A 12,787-nucleotide genomic window follows, 5' to 3' on the forward strand; every position below is an offset into this window, starting at 1 on the left:
ACCATCGCCCTCCTCAAGGCCACCGTGGCACCAAAAGGCTCAGCTCCAGTTGTTTTACTGTTGTTTGCTGTTTATTCATTTTGGCAATGAACATTTGTCACTTTGTTACTTTTCCCTGTAAACCACCCTGAAGCCCTTTGCGGAGATAGGGCAGTATATAAATAAAATATTGTTGTTGCTGCTGTTGTTGTTGTAATTTTCTATACCTACTTTTTATACCTGTATTAGTAATCTTACATTTGCCAAATGGCTCAGCATAGCATAATAGTTCCACATGGACTGACTCCGAGATTTCCTGCTGAGCTGCACACTCCTCATGGTGAATGCTGAGGACCTTGGGCATGAGTTCCAGAAAAGCATATGCCTATGTCCCCATACCCAGGCATGAAATGTTTACCCTATGTACTCATGCATAAACCAACCAATTTTAGTTTGTTTTTTTAAAGGCAACCCAAAAGATTTCAGATGACTTGTCCAAATGTCAAAGTGAGTACTATGCCCAAAATCTTATCAAAAAAGAAATCATCCCCTTTTTTGTTAGAATAATGAAAGACAAGAGCCTAGTCTATCCCAGGAGAACCTAAAAGACACATCAACTCCCTCAACTCCCCCCCCCCCCCCGGCCATCACGGCACGACTTCTGATTGGATGGAATTGTGGGCAGCTGCCTCCTTGAGATGGTGCTGGCTCTTTCCCCTCTTTATGCCCCTTGATTTATCCACAGGTCATAAAAAAATATTGATTCCCCCTCCCCCTTGATTTGTACAAGGGTTTAGATCAGACAAGGGCAAACTAACGCCTGGGGGATGGATGCAGTCCTCTGGGCACTTATCACAGGTGCTCCTCATTTTCCCTGTCCTCTTGGCATAAGGACATTGAGGCCTGCCACATCCTTATGTCAAAAATATGGGGGAGGAAGGCATGTAGCAGCTGAGAGCCCTCTGGAACGCTCTCAGTCACTGTGTGTCTCACCCTCCTTCTGGCATAAGGACGGTGCGAGGGACCCCATCCTTATGCTGGGAGGATGGCTTGAGGAAGGCACGCGGCAGCTGAAAGCCCTCTGGTGCCCACTCAGCCACTGTCTGGCTCGCCCTCCTTTCGGCATAATGCCAAGAGGACAGCTCGAGGATCAGGGGAGGAGGATGGGAAGGAGAATCAGAAAAGTCATCACATGTCCCACCTTCCTCCCAGCATAATAATGTATCCTTATGCTGAGAGAACAACCTGAGGAATACCCAGGCCTGGCCTGCCCCTCCTGGCCCTGTCCTTTCCAAGGCCCTCCCCAGCCAGGGTGTTCCCAACCCTCTCTCTCCTGGCCTGGCTCTCCTGGCCAGGCCCATATTGAGGCCTGGCCATATTGCGGCCCCAAGCCAAAAACGTTTGCCCTTGCTTGGTTTAGATATAAGGATACATTGTCCATATTTGGCTATGGAGACATAGCAGATGTTTCTTCAATTGTCCCCCAGCCCAGTATGGGAGGCTGGGTTTCCAACTTAGGGGAGGGGGTTTTGTGACTGTAATAAGAAGGGGAATACCAAAAAAGACAGACACAGGATTATGGCTGCTTTTAACCATCATTTTTGTCTAACAGGATAAACAACCCACGTTTAAATAAGTATGCTTCTAGTTTGAGTGTTGGAGCTGCTGTGAATGTGTGCCTGTCACATTGGGGTCACACATAAATACTGGCTACACTTGACCCTGTTAATTGTTTAAATCATACCAGAAGCATCCTGACAATCTGTACTAATTAACTAAAAACATTGATTGTGAACCTCTGAGAGCCTAGGCACGTGCTTCTGCATGGAGCTGGGGAATCGGTTGGATCCTTTTGTAGCTTTTCAAATTGTAGCATTCTGACGCATTACAGCCTATGCTTGTCAAAAGAGTTCAGCAAAAACAAAAGAAGGAACCAGAAGACATAACAGTACATATTGTTCAGGTTCAATCCCCACACCAACCACACTCCCAATAGCGGGCTGAGAAGCTACTTAGTGTTAGAAATTGATGAGATCCTGCCAACTGCAACAGTAATCTTGAAACAATACCAGACTAAGGCAGGATGGATCGCGATCCATGAAGCCCCATGTTAAATAAATCAGTTGACCTCAAAGGTGGGAAAGTGTGTCTGTTTTCCCACTGCTCCAAACACTTTGCAATTGAAAATGACTTGGTGTTTTTCTTTTTAAATATGCCAAACTATATAAAACAACATGCACACCTGAATCATTAAAGGAAGACTCTAAAATAACATGAAAACAGTGGCAAAGCAAGCTCACCACATGAAAACCAGAGAGGACTCCGGGGCATAAACAAACATTATTCATACCACATTTTGGGACAAATATCAAGCACATGCCAGAAGATGCAGTCCTAGAAAACCAAGTTATGTTGTAATAGAGCATTCTGCTGTCAATCAATTGGGGCACATCTGCACAGCAACACCCTGCTTTTCTAGCTAGGCAAGAACAGAAGGAGGCTCCATGCAAAAGATTCATCCCTTCTGCCCGAGAAAGCTGGCAGGCTCCCTCAAAAATATTTTCCAGTCATGTTGACAATTTGCTTGATGTTCTTCCTTGCAGGTGGACTGAAGATTGCTCTATATACAGTGGTTCCCAACCTTTGGTCCTCCAGGTGTTTTTGCCCCAATTCCTAACAGCTGGTAAACAGGCTGGGATTTCTGGGAGTTGAAGGCAAAAACAACTGGACCAAATATTGAGAACCACTGCTCTGCAGCAATGTATTTCAGTTCCTGAGACAAGTTCAAGTAAGTCTCTTAACTATATGATATTCCTTGTATGACATATTTACATGGATCCACTTGAACAGCAGCTGTTGTGGTGGTGGTGGTGGTGGGGGGGGTGTGTGGTTACCATTGAGGCACATAGTTGTGTGTTTGTTTGTTTTTACAACTAGACAAAACATACAGTCATTGCTTCACATTTCTGGTTTCGACTTTTGAGGATTTCATTATTCAGAGATCTGATTTAAAACATTTTCTCTAGGAATCTCTCAGTTCCTCCAATGTGACTATAATCTAAAGGATTATAGAATCATAGACTCATTAAGTTGGAAGAGACCTCATGGGCCATCCAGACCAACCCCTTGCCAAGAATCAGGAAAATCATATTCAAATGGCCATCCAGCCTATGTTTAAAAGCCTCCAAAGAAGGAGCCTCCACCACACCTGGCGATTTTTAGAGATAACACCTTTCCAGTCTTCCAGTGTGATTCTATGTTCAGCTTCCAGAAAATGTGGACCATAGAAGCATACTGGAAGATCTAGAAAATCCAAAAGAGGAAAAAAAAAGCAATTTCTTTATTCACTGTTTTTTCACTTTCATTGGGGGTCCTGTATTCCTAACCCCAGCAAATGTGAAGGGCTGACTATAGATGATATTCCTGTTCCAAGTGACTAAAATACAGGTGTGTGTGTGAGCGTGTGTGTGTGTGTGTGTGTGTGTGTGTGTGGAGGAGGAAAGCAATTACCCCATCCTCCCATCTCAGTTTTGATATGACAATCTCGTCTTTCTATGGAGATCCCTCATACAATTTCAAATGTTGGGAAATCAGCATTTAGAGTAACATTAATACACTTGAGAAGGATTTTTTTTGAGTTAGGTATTTCAAATGCACTGAGACACATTCCTATATTGAGTTTTTCTGAAAGTGTGAATGTCAATAACAAACCCATACTAGTGTGCCAAATATTTTTGTTTCTGCTCCACTAAATCTTTGTTTACTTACCTAGTTGAGCAACTATCAGATGAGAAAGACTCAAATAAGTTATTCCTTTTGGATTCTGGAATGTACATACAAATTAACTCACCTTACGGGTTTGGAACCATTTTTCATTAGCAGAAGCACAAAACAGATTTTTATTTGCAAGAGGTAGGTGCAGAGCACACTACGAAATGTTTTAGATTCACCCTCCTCCCCCCAATAATGAAATCTTGAATATTATTTATATGGAGTTTTAATAAACTCAAAAGTCAATCAAATCAAGGGAACGTCATTCAGTTATACCAGTGGTTCTCAACCTGTGGGTCCCCAGATGTTTTGGCCCTGAACTCCCAGAAATCCTAACAGCTGGTAAACTGGCTGGGATTTCTGGAAGTTGTAGGCCAAAACACCTGGGGACCCACAGGTTGAGAATCACTGAGTTATATAGTTGGAAACACTATATTTGGAAGAATATCAGAGCACTGCTAGACAATTGATGCATCTGCAATTACTTATCGCCGACTCACCTGAGTGTCTATTTTTATTAGTGCAATATCTGCTTTCTCGTCAACATCTTTAATTTTAGCTTCATACGTGACACCATTCTTCAGTTCTACTTTTACTTTGTTTTTATTGGTAACCACATGGGCATTGGTAACTATCAACCCATCTTCAGAAACAATGAACCCCGAGCCACTAGCAACAGGAACTTCCCTCTTTGAAAAAAGCAGCCTAGAAGAAATAAAGTTTTGGGGGAAAGAAGTATATGAACACAGTGTTAAAAGATAGTAAAAACAATCTATTTCTTTCATTTTTTTAATACTGAGAAGGCACAGTTGGGTTTTGTAAAACCTCAGACACTATATATACACTACTTTCAAAACATATTCATTACTGAATTAATTTTTTTTTCACTTGGTAAGTACTTAAGAAAATGACAACATGCAACTTTATTTGTTGTCTAAAGTCAATTGTTAGTCCTGATTAGAGGAGACCCACTGAATCAATGGGATTTAATAAAGTCTTGACATAAAAGGCCCTATTCATTGGAGGGGGTGATTCTAGTTGGAATTAACCGCTATTATTAATATTGTGCTTAGAAAAAGCAATATTTTTACAGAAGTACACAAAATGCAAGTAGTCATAAGGGAAATTATAAAATTTGGATCTTTTACTTACTTGCGAAATAATTCAATATGAACAACAGCTGGGGCGATCTTCTCTACCACATCTGCAATGAAGTTGTATTTGTGCCGCAAGCTATTGGGATCTTCCTGGCCTGAGGAGTAAACAGAAAACACTTGTCATCAGTTATGAGTTGTATAAAGAATTGCAAAACATTTGTCTTAAAAAGAGAAGCTTGTGGCCAATGAAGTTTTACAACAATGTCTTAAAAGTTAACTTTTAGTGGCAAGACAAAGATTATATTTAATTACCAGAATAGTACAGCACAAAAGTTAATCTCATAACAAACAATGAAGAGGACTGTATTTCTAGAGCACTGTATTTCAACTTCATGCTCCAGACATCCCTTCCCCTATAGTATTAACTGAGGGTGCATCTACACCAGTGGTTCCCAACCTGTGGTCCACAAGAACTAAAATATGGTTCGCAGCCTCACCATTACTACACAAATGCAACGAGAGCGACTGGTCTCACAAAACTCTCTTATAGTGCTGAGGCTTATTAAATATGGTTTTCTTTTTTATAGTGTTTATTGAGTTTTGCATATATAAAATAAACTAGAGAAGTGTGAAGCAGAAAAAAAGGAGATAGATGCATTTTGAAAAGGAAAGGAAAGGAAAGATACATACGTGTGCACACCTTTATGAAAATCGGAAAAATCAGAAAAAAACAAAGTTCCACATATGGTTTTCTGTGGGCAAGCAGATGGAGACTACTGGATCACACATGTTCTGTATCAAAAACTAGATCTGATGTGGTCTATTTAATGCAATTTTCTGAATCAGCACTCCACATAACCAAACCGAATCTAAAGTTGACCAAAAACTGATTCGTAAACCTTTAGATACTAATGTTGAAGAGTGGTCCCTGGTTAAAGGGGCCCCTGGTCAACATGGTCCCTGGCCAAGTGGTCCCTGATCAAAAGAAAGTTGGGAACCACTGATCTACACAGTAAAATTAATGCAGTTTGCCACCACACAAAATTAATGCAATTTGCCCAATGCTATGGAATCATAGCAGCTGTAGTTTTTACAAAGTGTGTAGCCCTCTCTGCCAAATACAGCTTTTGCATCACCAAACTACAACTCCCAAGATTCTATAGCATCAAGCCATGACACTTAAAGTGGTGTCAAACTGCATTGATTCTGTCTTGGGATAATGAATGAATCCCATGTTGAATAAAAAGATCCCATCTTGGGAGAAAGAATATAAAATCAATCAATAAGTGAAACTAACAGAGGAAAAGTGTTCTTGCCATACATCAAAGGAACCACTGACTGCGTAGGGAAACTGATGAGGAAACACAACATAAATCTACAGACCCACTAAGAAAATCCAACAAATGCTACATTCAGCAAAGGACAAGAGGGATCATTTCCCCTCTGCAGGAGTCTACCGTATACCATGCAGCTGTAGACAAGTCTACATAGGGACCACCAAATGCAGCATTGCCCAAAGACAAATCAAGGAACATGAAAGGCACTGCAGATTACTTCAACCAGAGAAGTCAGCCATAGCAGAGCACCTGATGAACCAACCTGGACACAGCATATTATTTGAGAACACAGAAATGCTGGACCACTCTAACAACTACTATGTCAGGCTACAAAGAGAAGCCATTGAAATCCACAAGCATGTGGACAATTTAAACAGAAATGAAGAAACCATAAAATGAACAAAATCTGGCTACTAGTATTAAAAAACCCTCTAAAATTATAACAGTAAACAAGGAGCAAAACTCAAACACAGGGCAACTCCAGACAAGAAACAATCAGGAACACCCAATCACCTCTCAACAAAGGATTTTCCCAGGCATTAACAAGCCCCACGTAAAAACTGTCAGGCCATTGAATGCTAATCAAGGTGGCCAATTGAAACATTTCTACCTAGCTCCAACAAACAAGAGTTCTTTCTCCCACTCTGAACTTTCCACAGATATATAAACCCAATTTTCCTAGTTTCCAACAGACCTCACTAACTCGGAGGATGCCTGCCACCGATGCAGGCGAAACGTCAGGAGAGAATGCTTCTAGAACATGGCCATACAGCCAGAAAAACCTACAACAACCCAGAAATTAACATTTTTTATATAGAAGGGTCTTGTTTTGTACCTCAAGTTCAACTTTCAGCCTTCTGACTGTCAAAAATATGGGTCTTTCTTTAAGCAATATATGGACAGTCATTTTAGTAAATAGTTGTTATACATTAATGCACACACAAGCATAGAGACTGGATGAAATAATTTTATATAATACTGTTTAGTCAGGTATTGCCTGTTTACCATTCACTTTAGAGTTAATCAAATGTATTGGAGACAGATAAGAACTGCTTCTCTTCCCTTTTCTAAGAAACGTGTTGCATCTTGAAGTCCTTTCCAATGGATGGCATCCCTATCACAGGGTTTTCCTAGCAAGATTTTTTCAGAGTGAGTTTTTCATTGCCTTCCTTGTGAGTGGTGACAACAAAGAGAAGCTAAGACAATACCTTTTTCTGATGTTTATCCACTCATATCCCCACCAATGCTTTTCCATCAATGAAGAAAGGAGAGGAGATTTGAATAAAAATAGAAGGGCATTAATATTAATATTAACAGAGTTCCCAGACATGGCCTCCAAGGTTACTTTACCCCTAATTAAGTCTCATATGCAGTTTAATCTTTACTATTAGCAGACATTACATTCTCTGTTTGCATGGGCTTCTTATCAGTTACAAAATAGGTTGGGTTTTTTTCAAAGATTATGAGCTTAATGTGGTGACCTTTCCATCAAGGCATCTATCAGCAGTTTTAGTGGTGAAAGTGTTCATTCAGACAATAAATGGTAGCACTGAAAGCTCAAAGAAGTTGAATCTTTATCCTAAAATGCATTGCATGTGTATGTATGATCTCATTTGCCCTTTTTGACTTATTCTTTACTGGCGCTATGCTCTTTTGTGGTGGAGGCAGCAACAGTACTAATTTGAATTTACAGCTCCAAACCTCTTTTCCAGAATGGCCTTACTGTTTGCTGTTAAGCCATTTTAATGCAGTGATTGATCTTTAATAAAAGCAAGCTGTTTCACTGCTGATAACTACACGGTTATGCAGCAATATATTCATTACTGTATGCCTGCCTATCTTAAGTGGTCATTACTTTATGCCTAAAAAGCTGCTTTTGAAAGTATTATGTAACTCACACTCAAGCCATTTTTTCATGTCAGGAGTGACTTGAGAAACTGCAAGTCACTTCTGGTTTGAGAGAATTGGCCATCTGCAAGAACATTGTCCAGGGACACCCGGATGTTTGTTATTTTACCATCCTTGTGGGAAGTTTCTCTCATGTCCCTGCATGGGGAGATGGAGCTGACGGAAGGAGCTCATCTGCGCTCTCCGTGAATTCAAACCTCTGACATGTCGGTCTTCAGTCCTGCTGGCACAAGGGTTTAACCCACTGCACTACCGGGGGCTCCTTGCAGAACATGGTAATGTAACACAAGAGACATCATCCATAAATAAAATAAAATAAAACAATGCTACCATTAAAACATCCCAACCGCTGTCCTAGCAGATCCTGTTAAAAATTTCCCATTTAAATCTGCCATCCATTTGGAAACAGGCCATTATCAAAGGCCTGTTTCCATAGGCAAGTTTTTCATCTCTTCCCTGAAGATCAATAGCACGGGGAGCTGGAGCTGACAGATGGGAGCTCATCTAACTCACCAGATTCAAACCACCAACCTTTTGGAGCAGCAGTCCTGCTGGCACAAGGGTTTAACCCATGGCGCCACCAGGGACTCCACTCTAGCCATGATGCGCTCAGAAAAATAATCTCAATACTTTTCTCAACTCACAAAACCTTGTTCTTGTGTGTCTTCAAGTCATTTATAAATGACAGCAACACTAAAGTGAATTTATTGCAGGGCTTTTTAGGTTTGGTGGGGGGGGGGGTAGAGTCATATGGGGCTGGGGCCATTCCTCCTTCACCACCTCCCTCTCTCTCAAATGTATAACAGTTTTGTAAAAACCCAGTAAACCTAAGGTGCCATCTAATCTAAAGTGCACCCCATTTTTGAAGCCCCTTAAAACAGAGAAAAACTTGTGCATTAGATTTGCTAAAATAACAGTATATATGTGTTTATGTGTACGCAAACACAACAGGAGCTATCCAGTGTATGGAACGATCCACTTTTGTTCATGGGTCATATTCACAAACATACAGCTTATGCCTAAAATACGAGAAACAGCAGGATTTGGACAGCATGTAGTCTAGGGAAGCTGTTGTCCGACGCCACAGAATCAAAAATAAGAGAATAGGAAGTCTTGACACTAATAGAGAATGCACAGGTACAGTTTGTATGTCAAAAGTGTGGTGGTCATTGAGCTTCCTAGAAGCCATTCAAATGGCTGGTCATGACCTATAAAGTCCTATGTAGCTTGGGAGCTAGACTATCTGAAAAGCCACATCTTTCCATATGAATTTGCTAGGTTCCTAAGATCTTCAGGGGAAGTCCTTCTCTTGGTCCCACCACCATCAGAGTCTTGGTTGCTGAAAACATGGAGCCTCTCAGCAGTTGCTCCTACCCTCTGGAAAGCTCTTGCACAGGAGGCTAGGCTGTATCCTTCTTCAGTTTTCCTTCTTCTTTTTTCTTTAAGCAGGTGCTTAAAAGCAAGAGAGGGGCTTTTGTTGGGAAGGTTTTATGTGTCTTCTTCAACTTGTGTATGATTTAATTGACTGTGCCGAAGATTGCTGGTACCTCACCAAACTACAGCTCCAAGAATTCAACAGAACTGAGCCATGACAGTTAAAGATGTGTCAAACTTCATTAAATCTACATGGTAGATGCACCCAGGAACAGTTTTAACCAGTTACCCGTAGCAATTCTGTCCCACTATTTTGACATTCCAAGACCTTTTGATAATACCTATGGCTAAAAGCAGTCAGATGAAATAAGTTTCATCAGAGATTCTAGAGAAAACATCATGTCGGCAATAGCTCCTGTGTTTGTTTCATTGACAAGATTCAACCAGAAAAGCCCTTCAGATTCTCTTGCATATTTACACACATAATTTCTGATATGTTGAAAGGCTTTACTGGTATTCCTGAGCACTTCTTCAGATACCATGGGTGCAATGAACCAAGTGGGCCTTTCAATCCTCACAAAACACTAATTCGTGTTAAGAATGCTTTTTCTAGAAAGAGAATTTTTTAAAGAGGATGCTATCAAGGAACTGAAGTTTTGTTTTTTGTTTGTTTGTTTTTTTGTCGTGTCAGGAGCGACTTGAGAAACTGCAAGTCGCTTCTGATGTGAGAGAATTGGCCGTCTGCAAGGACATTGCCCAGGGGACGCCTGGATGATTTGATGTTTTTATCATCCTTGTGAGAGGCTTCTGAATCCCACCAACGATAGAACTGGGCCAAACCTCCCACACAGAACCCCCATGTGGGCCACAGCAACGCGTGGCAGGGGACAGCTAGTGGCATAATAAAACTGCAAATTCAAACTTTGCTTATGGATTTTTAAAGATATTTTCAATCCATGGAGGGCAGAATCCATGGATACAGAGGGCTGGCTGTACTGAAACTCCCCTCTGTTTCAGTAACGATTTTATATAAGGTCTAAGAACAAAATACGTTAGAGGTTCCACTGCAGAAATAAACTTTGAAAGGCAGTTACTATGAGTAAAATGGCATTACTTCAAAGTAGGGCATCCCCTTAATACCCAACAACCACATTAAAATGTTCTGAAGCTGAAGGCCAGAAGGAGAAGGGAGAATGCACTTTTATGTATGACTTCAGCATGGAAAGTCTGCCAGGGATTTGCCGCACCGCTGGAAGGGAAAAGCTAACGCTGGCACCCATTTTCTCTTTTAGTGCTTACTCATTAAAACTTTCATGAAAGAACCCATTTCAGGTAAGGCATTTGAAGGAGAGGAAGTATGGCAGAGAGAAATCCAGGTAATCTATTATTTAAATGCCAAAGTGGGTGATGAAGCAAAGGCTTGAAGATATGCAATGATGGTGAACTGCTCTCTTCAGGGAAAGTACATTGAAAATTACTCAAGGATCAGACTGTGTGTACACTGGAACTACCTTATTAATCCATATCAATGCGGTGTAGTAGTTTGATGTTGGGCTAGAATCTGGGATGACAAAGTTTGAATTCCCACTCAGCCGTGGACATCCACTGGCTGACCCTGAGAAAAATCACATTTTCTAAGGCCTCTTCCACACAGCTGAACAAAACCCCTCATTATCTGCTTTGAACTGGAATATATGACAATGTGGACTCAGACAACCCAGTTCAAAGCAGATACTGTGGGATTTTCTACCTTGATATTCTGGGATATACGGTTGGGTGGAAGGGCCCTGAGCCTCAAATGAAGGCAGTGGCAACTCCTCTCTGAACAAATCTTGCCAAGGAAAAAACCCATTCCTTATTTAGCTTTAAGTTCAACATATGATGGAAAAGGCTTGAAGGCACGCAAAAATAAATTTAAAAGGGAGACAGTTTATAAAAATATACTACAGCAATCAAATTGCTGTTAAATTCCAGGTCCCAGCAGCCTCAACAATAGAGCATTGGAAATACTGGGAATTTTAGTTCAACAACATCTGAGGACCAGATTACTCACATCATTTTGTGTATCCACATAAGTAAGAAAATAGTTTCCTTTTTTTATACGGGTAATAAGAGAAAACATGCAAAATCTACAGCAAAAGGGAGCTCTTTCGCCTTCCAGAGGTTTTGAACAGAGTTTAGATAAGTTATTTTTGGACCACACTGGGTCAGGGGTTCTGGGAACCATAGAAGAGAAACATTCCCATAGTAATTTCCACCTGCCCCACCTAGGGTGGCCAAAAGAGACGGAATTGTGGAATGTATAGTCCAAAACATCTGGAAGGGCAAGTCATTTGCATATGGCACAATGGGTTAAACCACCGGGCTGCTGAACTTGCTAACTTTTTTTTTTGTCATGTCAGGAGCAATCTGAGAAACTGCAAGTCGCTTCCAGTGTGAGAGAATTGGCCGTCTGCAAGGATGCTGCCCAGGGGACGCCCGGATGATTTGATGTTTTATCATCCTTGTGGGAGGCTTCTCTCATGTCTCCGCATGAGGAGCTGGAGCTGATAGAGGGAGCTCATCCGCCTCTCCCCAGATTCGAACCTGCGACCTGTCGGTCTTCAGTCCTGCCAGCACAGGGGTTTGACCCACTGCGCCACTGGGGGCTCCTTATCCAACTGGTGAGGAACTTGCTGACTGGAAGATTGGCAGTTCAAATTCACAGGACGGGGTGAGGTCCTGCTGTTAGCCCCAGCTCCTACCAACCTAGCAGTTTGAAAACCAGAGATATAGTTAGCTATGATTCTCTCTCTCTCTCTCTACACACACACACACATATAACAGATATAGTATCATAAAATAGAAAAGGATCCCTAAAGAAGGAAATTATATGTTGCATGTTCCGGAGTAGGCAAACCAGGCAATCTCTATGTCAACACTGACAAAGAAACAGCAAGAAATACTGTTTACCCACAAGCATAAAGAAATTACATATATTAGAAACCAACATTTTCTCATCACTATATTTTCCAGATCACCAGACTGGGCCACAGCAACACATGACAGGGGACGGCTAGTATAGGATAAAAGGTTGTACTGTATATTATTTTAAACTATGACTCACATTTTGTTTTCAGTCTTACCTGCCCATGTGCAGGAAAATAACAATGCACTTCACCTTCAAGGGTGAAGGCATAACATGTTTTCTTTCTCCTGTACTACAATTCCATATAGAACCTGACATGGATTTTAAAAAGCCCTGGGATAGAATCTGAGCCTAACATTTATAGTTCTGAACCCATTTTCGGACTAGGCTGGCTCTTCTTAATCATTTAATAA

At 41.1% G+C, this 12,787-nt stretch overlaps 1 protein-coding gene across 1 annotated transcript in view; it reads right to left on the reverse strand.

The window, feature by feature from the left end:
• HTRA1 (HtrA serine peptidase 1) overlaps window positions 1–12,787 on the reverse strand; it is a 60,780-nt gene that overhangs the window by 21,209 nt on the left and 26,784 nt on the right. Inside the window, exons 2-3 of the mRNA XM_060768576.2 lie at window positions 4,903–5,002; window positions 4,251–4,455 (exon numbers count right to left, since the gene is read on the reverse strand). Of these exons, the coding sequence (XP_060624559.2) occupies window positions 4,251–4,455; window positions 4,903–5,002 (305 nt within the window). The remainder of the gene's footprint in view (window positions 1–4,250; window positions 4,456–4,902; window positions 5,003–12,787) is intronic.

Source organism: Anolis sagrei, chromosome 3, assembly GCF_037176765.1.
Source record: "Anolis sagrei isolate rAnoSag1 chromosome 3, rAnoSag1.mat, whole genome shotgun sequence".
NCBI lineage: Eukaryota > Metazoa > Chordata > Lepidosauria > Squamata > Dactyloidae > Anolis > Anolis sagrei.